At 32.5% G+C, this 10,712-nt stretch overlaps 2 protein-coding genes across 2 annotated transcripts; both read right to left on the reverse strand.

Moving 5' to 3' along the window:
* Window positions 1–254: 254 nt before the first annotated feature.
* On the reverse strand, window positions 255–1,721 carry LOC124914461 (putative F-box/FBD/LRR-repeat protein At1g78840). Its single transcript, XM_047455053.1, has 4 exons — window positions 1,647–1,721; window positions 1,203–1,466; window positions 397–1,005; window positions 255–329 (listed from the first exon to the last, which is right to left on the reverse strand). The coding sequence occupies exons 1-4, from the start codon at window positions 1,719–1,721 to the stop codon at window positions 255–257; spliced, it is 1,023 nt and encodes a 340-aa protein (XP_047311009.1).
* A 5,771-nt stretch (window positions 1,722–7,492) lies between these two features.
* LOC124914551 (putative F-box/LRR-repeat protein At3g18150) lies at window positions 7,493–9,343 on the reverse strand. The gene is made up of 4 exons (XM_047455165.1): window positions 9,308–9,343; window positions 8,128–9,237; window positions 7,913–8,059; window positions 7,493–7,828 (listed from the first exon to the last, which is right to left on the reverse strand). The coding sequence occupies exons 1-4, from the start codon at window positions 9,341–9,343 to the stop codon at window positions 7,493–7,495; spliced, it is 1,629 nt and encodes a 542-aa protein (XP_047311121.1).
* Window positions 9,344–10,712: the final 1,369 nt, after the last annotated feature.

The following is a 10,712-nucleotide window of genomic DNA, read 5'->3' on the forward strand; positions in this document are numbered from 1 at the left end:
CACTTGTATACTTGGTACTTTACAAAGGAATACCTCAAAGGTATTTATAGGGTTATCCCCACCTACTGTATTAATTACATAACATTCAACTACCCCATTAATTGTGTACTATCCAACTACTACATTGATGACTTACTACCCAACTACCACCTTAATAGTTTACCAACCAACCACTACATTAAATGACCCATTAATGTAGAGGATGACATTCTTTCTTACAAGGCAGGTTCCTTGTGTTGGGCCTTCATGAAAGATTAAGCCTCTTGGGTTAGGAAGACAAGTGGGCCGTGACACAAAGCAGGGACAGGATCATCATTTGCAAAGAAAAACTGGCCAACAAGAAACAATAACTTGGTTAATTTGTTAAAAACAAAATGGTAACAAGGACAGGCTTACATTTAAACTATGATAAGGAATGTCATGAATTATTCTAGTAATAGGATGGTGGAAATCTATAAGTTCGCCAATAAAAACATTAACCAGTTTCGGGGTTTTCATAACCGAGAACCAATCTGTCATAAGATAGCATTCAAGTGTATGAAGAAGGTTGGCATAAAGTTCAAGCTCCACAAGTTCCCAGCAGTTCATCATGTACAAATACTTGAGAGGACTGTTGTTTGATTCGAGAATTCTCATATATTTGAGTTGAGGACAGCTATTCAAACTTAATTCTTCGAGTAACGGGCAACATTTTATAAACATCTCCAATTGCAGACTGTTTATCATTACATCTTCAAGATCAAGATAAGTGAGATTTTGGGCACGGATCACATCAATCTCCCTAAGTTTCAAACAGTTGATCAAGGACAAATGCTTCAAACGAGTACAGTTGTTGTTCTCTGAATCGCCAATTCTCACTTTGGTGAGATTACTACATCTATCCAGAGATAATTCTTCAAGTAATGGGCAACTTTCCAGAACCCTGGCCAGTTGAAGATTGCTTATGTTTACAGATTCAAGCCGAATAGAAATGAGTGAACCAAACTTTGGGGAACTTGACCGACCCTGAAAATTGCAATGGGTGAGTCGCAGATGCTTCAGTGTCCCTTTCTCATTATTGGAGACGGCCCTAAGCAATGAAAAGTTGTGTCTTTCTAATGGTCTCAAGTCTCAACACTGCTTGCAACAACAAAATCGATCCACCCATTTATTGATGAAGAAAAGCTCACTCCCAACGGAAACTGAATGTAAAAAGAGTTAACCTTTCTTATATCTCCTTCGAACCTCTGTTCCATAATCTTGTCCACCCAATTCACAAAATCAGTGTCTAAACCTACCCATTCATTCCTCGCAAGCCTAGATTTCAGTCCAAGTATATTAACATGGTTAAACTCGAGTACACGATAGTGAGTCCAAATATATCTCCATCTTTTCGATAAAATGCTCGTCCTCACTGCTTCTTTCAGGTCCAGCTTACGAATGATCTTGCTCAGAACATGATCTGGCAAAGCGCTAAGAGGATCGTCCTTTCATTAATTAATTAGACAATAGAAATAAATCAATTGGGTCTTGCTCATTTCGATAAACACTCTGTAGAACGCGCGCTGGTTTCTTATAAAATAATCAAAGAAAGTTATACAGTTTAGTTAAGAGTATATTATTGGCATTCTTGAAGTTCTTCTTCAGCCAGTCGCTGCAGCACTTACCAGGAAGATGAATGATCTAGGTGTTTTTGATTTAGGCGACAAAATCTTCTGAGTATGATATGAAAATGGAGACATTGTATATTGAGTTTGAAGATCTATTTCAAAAATTCTGAATCCTCAAGAATGCCAAAAAGATACTCTTAACTAACTCCTCAAGGAGCATTTTTACTTATTTTACACAAGAATTGCAAGAACTTAATTGATATATTGGATAATTTGAAAAAAAATTAAATTATTTGATGAAAGTATATTATTTAGATTTTTAATTAGATGAAATAAGATATGTTAGGTGAAAAAATATACAATTTGTAATACGAATGATATTGGGAATTAAGAAAATATTAACGAAGAAACGAAGTTTTTTTTGCCAAGGAAAACATTATCAAATCGCAAATATTCATTAACGAAGGAAAACAGTCGCAAATAATCAAGGATAATTATCCACAGCGTCATTTTATCACTAAATCAAAAGGTAAATGTCGGAATGTCTTTAACAAACATTTTGATGAAATTTACGACAAAGTATATTTTGCATCGAAAATTTGTTGAGAACGTCCCCTGGAAGCTCGGAGTCGTCACAGATACAAAAGAAACTCAGAACCTTCTCAAATACTGTGGAAACTTAGAGAAAATTCCTTAGTGAAACGCTATAAGACGTTAATAAACTCAAAGGATTTCTCCTATTCAACCCAAAATAAAATAAATAAAAACAATTTGCCTTTTGTCACGAAGTACAAAAGGAGGCAGTTATTTAAACTCATTTTAGTAAACATAACATCTTTAGCTGAGTTATACAATTGTGTGAGTTGTATTAATGGTATTATATTTGAGTATAACTGATTGATTATTTTATTCCTACTTTTTCATTAGAATGATGGTAAACTTTTCATATTATGAATATATATATGTTTAATTTTTTAAGTGTTCGTATGGTGGGGTTGAGATATGTGATTAATTTGGATATATATATGTGAGAGTAATAGATACTTTGGTTGGATTGTGGGTTGACCCGCAAATAAATTTAAAACGATTAAAAATAAAATTTAAAATGCTATAGGTATGTTTCGAACTTTCAATCTAACAAAAACAAGTACAACATTTAACCAAGGGTGATTGAAGTGTGGTTTGCCGAGATAATAGTCCGATATCAATTGAAAATAGTTACAAAAATATGAATCAAATATTTGATTGACCAAAATGAAAGTGTAAGGTCATGAAATGAGAGTTTCATCCATAAAAAATATGTGATGTAATATGTGAGAAAATAAGTTGTTTTACCGAAGTGAATAAAACGTGAAAGGAGAGCGTTCTATTTTTTTTATTTTAATATATTATTCGTGATTTATTAAGAATTTTAAACATTAAATGCATATTTTTATTTTCTATTAAATTTATTTTATTTATATTTTTATTCGTATGCATAACACGAAAATCTTTTATTAGAGACTATAACTTCTTATATTATTGAGTTGGACTTAATAGAAAATCATTTTTATAAAACATACTTAAGGATTTCTTTTGTTCAATATTTACCCTTGGACTTTTAAATCAATTTTAAGTGTATCAGAATAGCAAATGTGTATTTTATTTTTCACATGGAGAAAATATTAAATTTGAATTGATTGCATATTCGAGAATTGTTATACCATCTATCGATTTAGTTGGTGCTTAGAATATCAAGGCAGGAGAGGTTGCCTTAGTTTTTTTTAATCGATCCATATATTAAAAAATAATAAGAATTGTTTAAACCAACAATAAAAACATGACAATAGAAATTAAAAAGAAAAAAGTTATACAACAACATGAAGAAGAAAATAATACTTTATCCAATAGAGTTGCCTGAGTATCAATAGGTAAAGAATATCATTTGATATTTAGAATATATAAAACATATTTTTAAATTTAATGACTATGTTTAAAATTTAATTTTGAATGTACTTTGTCATAACTAGAGCGGTCAGACGGGCCAACTCATAGCGGGGCGGGCCTACCCACCAAAACTCATCGTTTGACGGGTTGACGGTGGCCGGCCCGCCATCCCGGTGGGCTGAAAATCCCCAACCCAACCCAATGTGGGTTGCTGGTTAAGCAGACCAGCATGCGGGTTGTCTCACTACAAATAAAAATCATTAATAGTTATAAAAAATAAAAGTTCAAAAACATGATCAAATAGTCATAATACACACCAAACAAGAGTTTTGTCAATCGTTACACATTAATTGACCAAATAGTTCAACAAAGTAACAAAATTTTGAAAAATTCATAAAATAGAATTTTCAGTGAAGTCAACATTCTTTAAATATCATTAATCGAGATATAATCCATGTCAAATCATTCTTCTTCATTGTTTTTCTCTTCAATGTCTGTATCAGCATCCTCTAGAACATTTGATCATTGCTTGAACAATATTGATGTAACTATTACGTTGCCTTCTTGATTTTTATTTACATATGATATACACAAAATGAAGGTAGTTTTAACATGACGCCACAATGTAGAAATCCCATAATATTTACCCCACATATATACTGTTTTTTGTACATTCAGCTTTTTCTATATTATCAATACCCTTCATTTTCTTAAAATACATCTAAATATCAGAATATTTCCTAGACTTTTTAGATGACCCTTCATGATGCTTAACACTTTCAAATTCATCAACATCCAAATTAATACCTTGATTTTGAGAGGAGTCCATTTCGAAAATGAATAGGTTATTTAACAGAATATTAAGTTTCAGACTTTCAGCGTGAAGCTTCTGGAACTAGAACCAAATTTGAATCCACGAACCCTTGAAATCGAGAACGAAGAGAAGAAAGGAGGAACAAATAATTAGTCGGCACCCAATGGGCGAAGTATTGAGTATTGACTACTGTAGTCTGGAACCAAGTTTGAATACACGAACCCTTGAAGGCGAGAACGAAGAGAAGAAAGGTGGAACAAATAAGTAGTCGGCGACCGATGGGCGAAGTATTGAGTATTGACGGCTGCAGCAGTGCTTCCTGGAAGAGAAAAAAACTAGGGTTATGGGACATATGCCTATAAGACTGCTTCCTAGAATTTTATTTGTCAGCCCACGGGTCAACCCAAGCCCGACCCGCCTAGGCTCGCGACTAGGGGTGAGCATATTATAGGTTGACCCAATCCCCAACCTTAACCTAAACCCAAAATATTAATTTGGGTTTGGTTGAATATGGGTTGGGTTGAGTATGAGTTGAGTTTAATATGGGCTGGGTTAGGGTTACCCAAATTACTCAAATTATATAAATTTAATTTAATTCTCTCTTATTAATCCAATATAATTATATAAACTAACTATATTCCAACTTCAAAATATTCTCTTGATTTTTACTACGTTGATCTCCATTACAATCGAACACGTTTTTGACATATTTAACATGTCCAACATATTTTCACACGTTTAACACGTTTTTAAAATGTTTAACACGTTTTCACACTTATAACAAATTTTCCACATGTTTTTGGCACCTTTAATATGTTTTTGACACGTTTAACACGTTTTTCACACATTTAACATATTTTTCACGTTTTTGGTACGTTTAACACATTTTTAACATGTTTAATACGTTTTTCACATGTTTAACATGTTTTTCACGTTTTGACATGTTTAACACGAATTGATAAGTTTAACACATTTTTGGCACATTTAACACGTTTTGTTATGTTTAACACATTTTTCACATTTTTGCCACGTTTAACACGTTTTTGCACATTTAACATGTTTATGACATGTTTAACACGTTTTTGGCACGTTTTTGGCACGTTTAACACGTTTTGACAAGTTTTTGGCACGATTAATAATTTTTTTGCAAATGTAATCGTTTTGGCACGTTTGACACATTTTGGCACGTTTAACACATTTTTCACATTTGTTTTTGCATTTTTAACACATTTTTGATATATTTAACAAGTATTTCACGTTTTTGACATGTTTAACACATTTTGACATGTTTGACACATTTTGACACATTTTTATGTTTTCACATTTTTGACACGTTTTTCATATTTTGACACGTTTAACATGTTTTTGAAATGTTTAACACATATTTCATGTTTTTAGGACGTTTAACACATCATTGATACATTTAACATGTTTTGACACATTTACCATGTTTTTTTATTTTTTTGTCACGTTTAACACGTTTTGACATATTTAACACGTTGTTTACTTTTTCACATTTTTGTCATATTTAACACGTTTTGGCATGTTTAACACGTTAAAATTTTGTTAAATGTGTTAAACATGCCAAAACGTGTGAAACGTGCCAAAACGTGTTAAATGTGTCAAAACGTGTTAAACGTATTAAATATGTCAAAAACTTGTTAAATGTGCCAAAAACGTGAAAACATCTTAAACGTATTAATAATGTGTTATACGTGTCAAACACGTAAAAAAACGTGTTAAATGTGTCAAATACATGGAAAACGTGTTAAACGTATTAAAAACATGTTAAAATGCTAAAATGTGAAAATATGTGAAAATGTGTGAAATGTGTCAAAAACGTGTTAAACATGTGAAAATTGTATTAAAAGCGTCAAAAACGTGAAAAACGTGTTAAACGTATCAAAACGTGAAAAATGTGTCAAAATGTGAAAACATGAAAGTGAAAAAGGTGTCAAAATGTGTTAAACATGTTAAAACGTGTCAAAAACGTGTTAAATATGTTAAAACGTGTCAAAAACGTGTTAAACATGTTAAAACATGTTAAACGTGCAAAAAATATGAAAAACGTGTGAAAACATGTTAAACGTGTCAAAAACGTTAAAAACGTGTTAAACATGTTAAAAACGTGTTACGAATAAAAATGTGTTAAATGAGTCAAATACATATTAAATGAAAAATAAAAAATTAATTTGGGTTACCCAACCCATATTAGTAAATAATATGGGTTGGGTAAATTTAATTTGAGTTGAATATGAGTTGGGTAATACGGGTTGGGTTTACCCGTTTACTCACCTTTACCCGCAACCCGAGCGGGCTGACCCGTGTAGACCCAGTTTCAAATGGGTTGCTAATATTTCAACCCGAACGTCTAAATTATTTTGCTGGACAGGCTAACCCAACAGGCCTAACCCAAATTGACGGTTCTAGTGATAACCCATGATTGATTATTATATTTTGTTTTATTTTTAGTTCAAATATATTTTGTTTAAATCTAATATTAAAAAAATAAATAAATATTTTGAGGTGATAGTAAAAATGAAAGTTAAAAATAATAAGAAAAAACTGATTACTTTAAAAAAAAAAAAATCTGTTACGCCTAAATCATAAATTCGAAACCATGTCAAAACAAAGTTAAATTGGAGATGGTCAAAATATTTCTGAAGGAAAATAATTGTTATCCAAATAATCTTAGTATAAGAACATGTGAATAGGATACCTATTATTCAAAATACATATTTTTAAAAATAAGTTTAAATTATATTTAACCCACCAATAAGTACAGTAGTGTTTAAAAACTAATATTAGTAATAAAAGTTTACCAACGCTATATTAGTGTGATTGATTAACTTTGCTGACCAACTTCTTAGGAACATTACTTTTAGGGTCAGTAATAGTGACGCTATTATGTGACGGCTACTATGTGACGGTAAATATAATTGTAAGTATCTTACTTTGTTGTATTATCAATTAATTGCATATTAGCTAACACTACTTTAATACTTTACATTGAATAGTTATAGCTAAAAAGTTTTCTTTAACTTCACTTCTAGAGTTTCATCCTGCTCATTCAACTCATCGGTTAAAGAAATTTCCTATAAAAGGAGTACAAATTTTACATTGTTTATTGCAGTTTGATTGGAGTTTTTTTCATTATTACATCTCATACTAAATCTGAATCCAAGTCTTTCATAAGCTTTAGATGAACAGATGGAGGAACAATTGTGCGAAGCCATTCAGAATTGCAAAGAAACCATTGTTCATTCGTAGTGGTAAATGGTAGATCATTAATCCAACGATTGAAGCTATAGTATCTCTTAAAGGATGAACCAATGGCCAATTCTCTAAGCCCGGTTAGATTCTCTAATAGATACATAAGCACATTAAATTCCCCCACGCTTCCACTGAACCCATTCATTTCAAGCTTGGTTATGGCTCTATTAGGGCATTTCTCAAATATCATAATCTCTTCATAATCAAACTTCTTGAAGTTCCTGAACTGCAACAAACAGGAATAAAACATGTAATGCTCTTCGATAATCATAATTAGATTATATAACTGATCCATAATAGTCTTTCTTACATTTAACTCCAATGTTTCCAATAAGGGGAAAGCCTTCAAGATATAACTGACGTATAAAAGTGTATCTTTATCATTATTGCGCAAACTGACATTTATAACCAATCGCCTCAAAGACAATGCAGGGACGAGATCATTTGCAAGGAAAAACTGACCAGCAAGAAACATTAACTTGGTTAATTTGTTAAAAGGAAAATGGTAACAAGGGACAAACTTACATTTAAAGGATGATACGACGCTAAAATTAGATTCTCGAGCTTAGGAATGTTGAGAGGTATGTTAGTAAGAGGATGCTCGATATTTCCAGCTTCGCCAATAAAAACATTAACAAGTCTAGGGGTTTTCATAACCGAGAACCATGCTGTGATATTATAGTATTCAAGTGTATGGAGAAAGTTGGCACAAAGTTCAAGCTCCATGAGTTTCCAACAGTTTTCCATGTACAAATACTTGAGAGGACTGTTGTTTGATTCGAGAATTGCCAGATCTGTGAGTTGAGGACAGCAATTCAAAGTTAATTCTTCGAGTAATGGGCAACGGTCTATAAACCTCCTCAATTGAAGACTGTTTATGAACATATCCTCAAGCAGAAGATAGACGAGATTTTGGGCATTCATCACATCAATATCCTTAAGTTTAGAACAGTTGATCAAGGACAAATGCTTCAAAAGAGTAGCGTTTATTGTCAGTTTGGTGAGATTACGACATGTATCGAGAGTTAATTCTTCAAGTAATGGACAACTTTCTAGAACCTTGGCCAGTTGAAGACTGCTTATGTTTACAGATTCAAGCTGAATAGAAATGAGTGAACCAAACTTTGGGGATCTTGACCGACCCTGAAAATTGCAATTGATGAGTCGCAGATGCTTCAGTGTCCCTTTCTCATTATTGGAGACGGCCCTAAGCAATGAAAAGTTGTATCTTGCCAATGGTAGATGTGATGATAAATCAAGATCGATGGTCTCAACATTGTTTGCAACGACAAAATCGATCCAACCATCTATTGATGAAGAAAATCTCGGTCCCAACGGAAACTGAATGCAAAATGAGTTAACCTTGCTTCTCTTTCCTTCCAACCTCTGCTTCATAATCTTGTCCACCGTTTTCACAAAAACAATTTCTAAACCTGCCCATTTTCTCTTGTGGGGGACAGTTCTCAGTCCAAGTATATTAACATGGTTAAACTTGAGATCAACAACATGATTAGCCCAGATATATCTCCATCTTTTCGATAATATGCTTGTCTTCACTGCATCTTTCATGTCCAACAAACAGATGATTTCGCTCAGAGGATCATCTGGTAAATCGCTAAGCGAAGCCTTATTTTCCTACAAGTTTGAAAAGGATATCATGAATTCACTAATTAGACACATTAATCAACAGGGTCTAGCTTTATACCATCAATTCCACAGTTTTGTGCCCTCCTCCGCTCATTGCTGGCTTCTTGGAGTTCTTGTGTAAGTTAATCAAAAAGGACCTTGAACATAAAGAAAGGTTTAGTTAAGAGTATCATTTTGGCATTCTTAATTATACAAAAGAAAGTTAGGGGCCGGACTGAAGTTCTTCTTCAGCCAGCCAGCCCCTGCAGCACGTACCAGGAAGATGAATGATCTGGATGTTTTCGATTCAGGCGGCAAGGATCTTTGGAGGACTATGAATATGGAGACCCTGTATTTTCAGTATGATCTAATTCGAAAATTCTAATCTTTTATATACTCTTTATTAATCAAGAAAGCCAAAAAGATACTTTTAACTAACTTTTATACTTAATTTGAATATTAACTCAATTATTTTACACAAGAACTTATGTAAACATATATTAAAAGATAAAATAAAAGTTAGAATAAAAGGGTTTACCATTTGGTTGTAGAAGTTGTTAAGCAGTTAACCGTTTTAAGGATAATTTTCTGTTGTTTAACTGTATTTTATCAGTTAAATGATGAATTTAGATTGATTATAAGGTTAGGGACCTTATTAGAATAGTTTTAATAGATTTGTACCAAAGTGTACTTTGTGACACTGTAGAATCATTTTGAATATTATATTTTCGGTGAAAAATAGGTATTTTCAATCTTAAGGTCCTTAAAACATTGTCTGTAATATTTAAATACGCGATGGATGGAAGGAGTTTTTCTATTTCAGCACATGAAAATATGGTTCATAATATAAATAGCGACATATAAAACGACGCTACAGTTTTAAACGATGATTTATTAGCGACGCTTATTTTAGCAGATAATGGTTATTGTTTAACTACCATCAAACGTAGTAATTTTATGCCTCTCTGGTTTTAATGTTTGATCTTCAGATTAGTAGAATTTAGGTCTAATTATAGGTAAATCACCCATTAGTTTATAAATAAATAAAACTATTTCTTTCTTACTCCAAATTCAGAAAAATAAAATAAATTATATATATATTCTTTTAGTATAGAGCCAACAAGAAATGAATATTTTCGGTTTTATTTTGAAATGACTTGGATTTGAACCCGCCTGGTTAATTGTATTTTTTTTTTTTGCTAGGTGCTTACCCGGGAAATTGGATGAAATGACCCTACAAATAAGGCTATTTGCATCCGTGGTAATGTTTAATAATTTTTGATCTGATGACCACTTATTTTTTTTTTGACGATTTTACCCTTTTCGCGTAACGCGAAGGGAGTTCGCGTTTCGCGAAGTGAAACAGTCTTGATATATATACTCAAATTTTTTCATTTCTCTCATTTTCTTTCTCTCTCCTCCTTTCTTTCCTCCGGATTTTGTCGCCGGCGGCGTAAACTCCGGCGACGTCGACTATTATGAAT

The sequence above is a fragment of the Impatiens glandulifera genome, chromosome 1 (assembly GCF_907164915.1).
Source record: "Impatiens glandulifera chromosome 1, dImpGla2.1, whole genome shotgun sequence".
Taxonomy (NCBI): Eukaryota; Viridiplantae; Streptophyta; class Magnoliopsida; order Ericales; family Balsaminaceae; genus Impatiens; species Impatiens glandulifera.

What these genes read in the sequence shown, in the direction of transcription:
- LOC124914551 (XM_047455165.1), bottom strand. Translation starts at nt 9,343, where the DNA reads ATGAGCGGAGGAGGGCACAAAACTGTGGAATTGATG. An exon ending in ACAAAACTGTGGAATTGATG is followed by an intron (nt 9,238 to 9,307) that starts GTATAAAGCTAG and finishes TCAAACTTGTAG; the next exon opens with GAAAATAAGGCTTCGCTTAG. An exon ending in CGTCGTATCATCCTTTAAAT is followed by an intron (nt 8,060 to 8,127) that starts GTAAGTTTGTCC and finishes CTTGCTGGTCAG; the next exon opens with TTTTTCCTTGCAAATGATCT.
- LOC124914461 (XM_047455053.1), bottom strand. Translation starts at nt 1,721, where the DNA reads ATGTCTCCATTTTCATATCATACTCAGAAGATTTTGTCGCCTAAATCA. An exon ending in CTAGATCATTCATCTTCCTG is followed by an intron (nt 1,467 to 1,646) that starts GTAAGTGCTGCA and finishes AATTAATGAAAG; the next exon opens with GACGATCCTCTTAGCGCTTT. An exon ending in TCGAAGGAGATATAAGAAAG is followed by an intron (nt 1,006 to 1,202) that starts GTTAACTCTTTT and finishes TGCAATTTTCAG; the next exon opens with GGTCGGTCAAGTTCCCCAAA.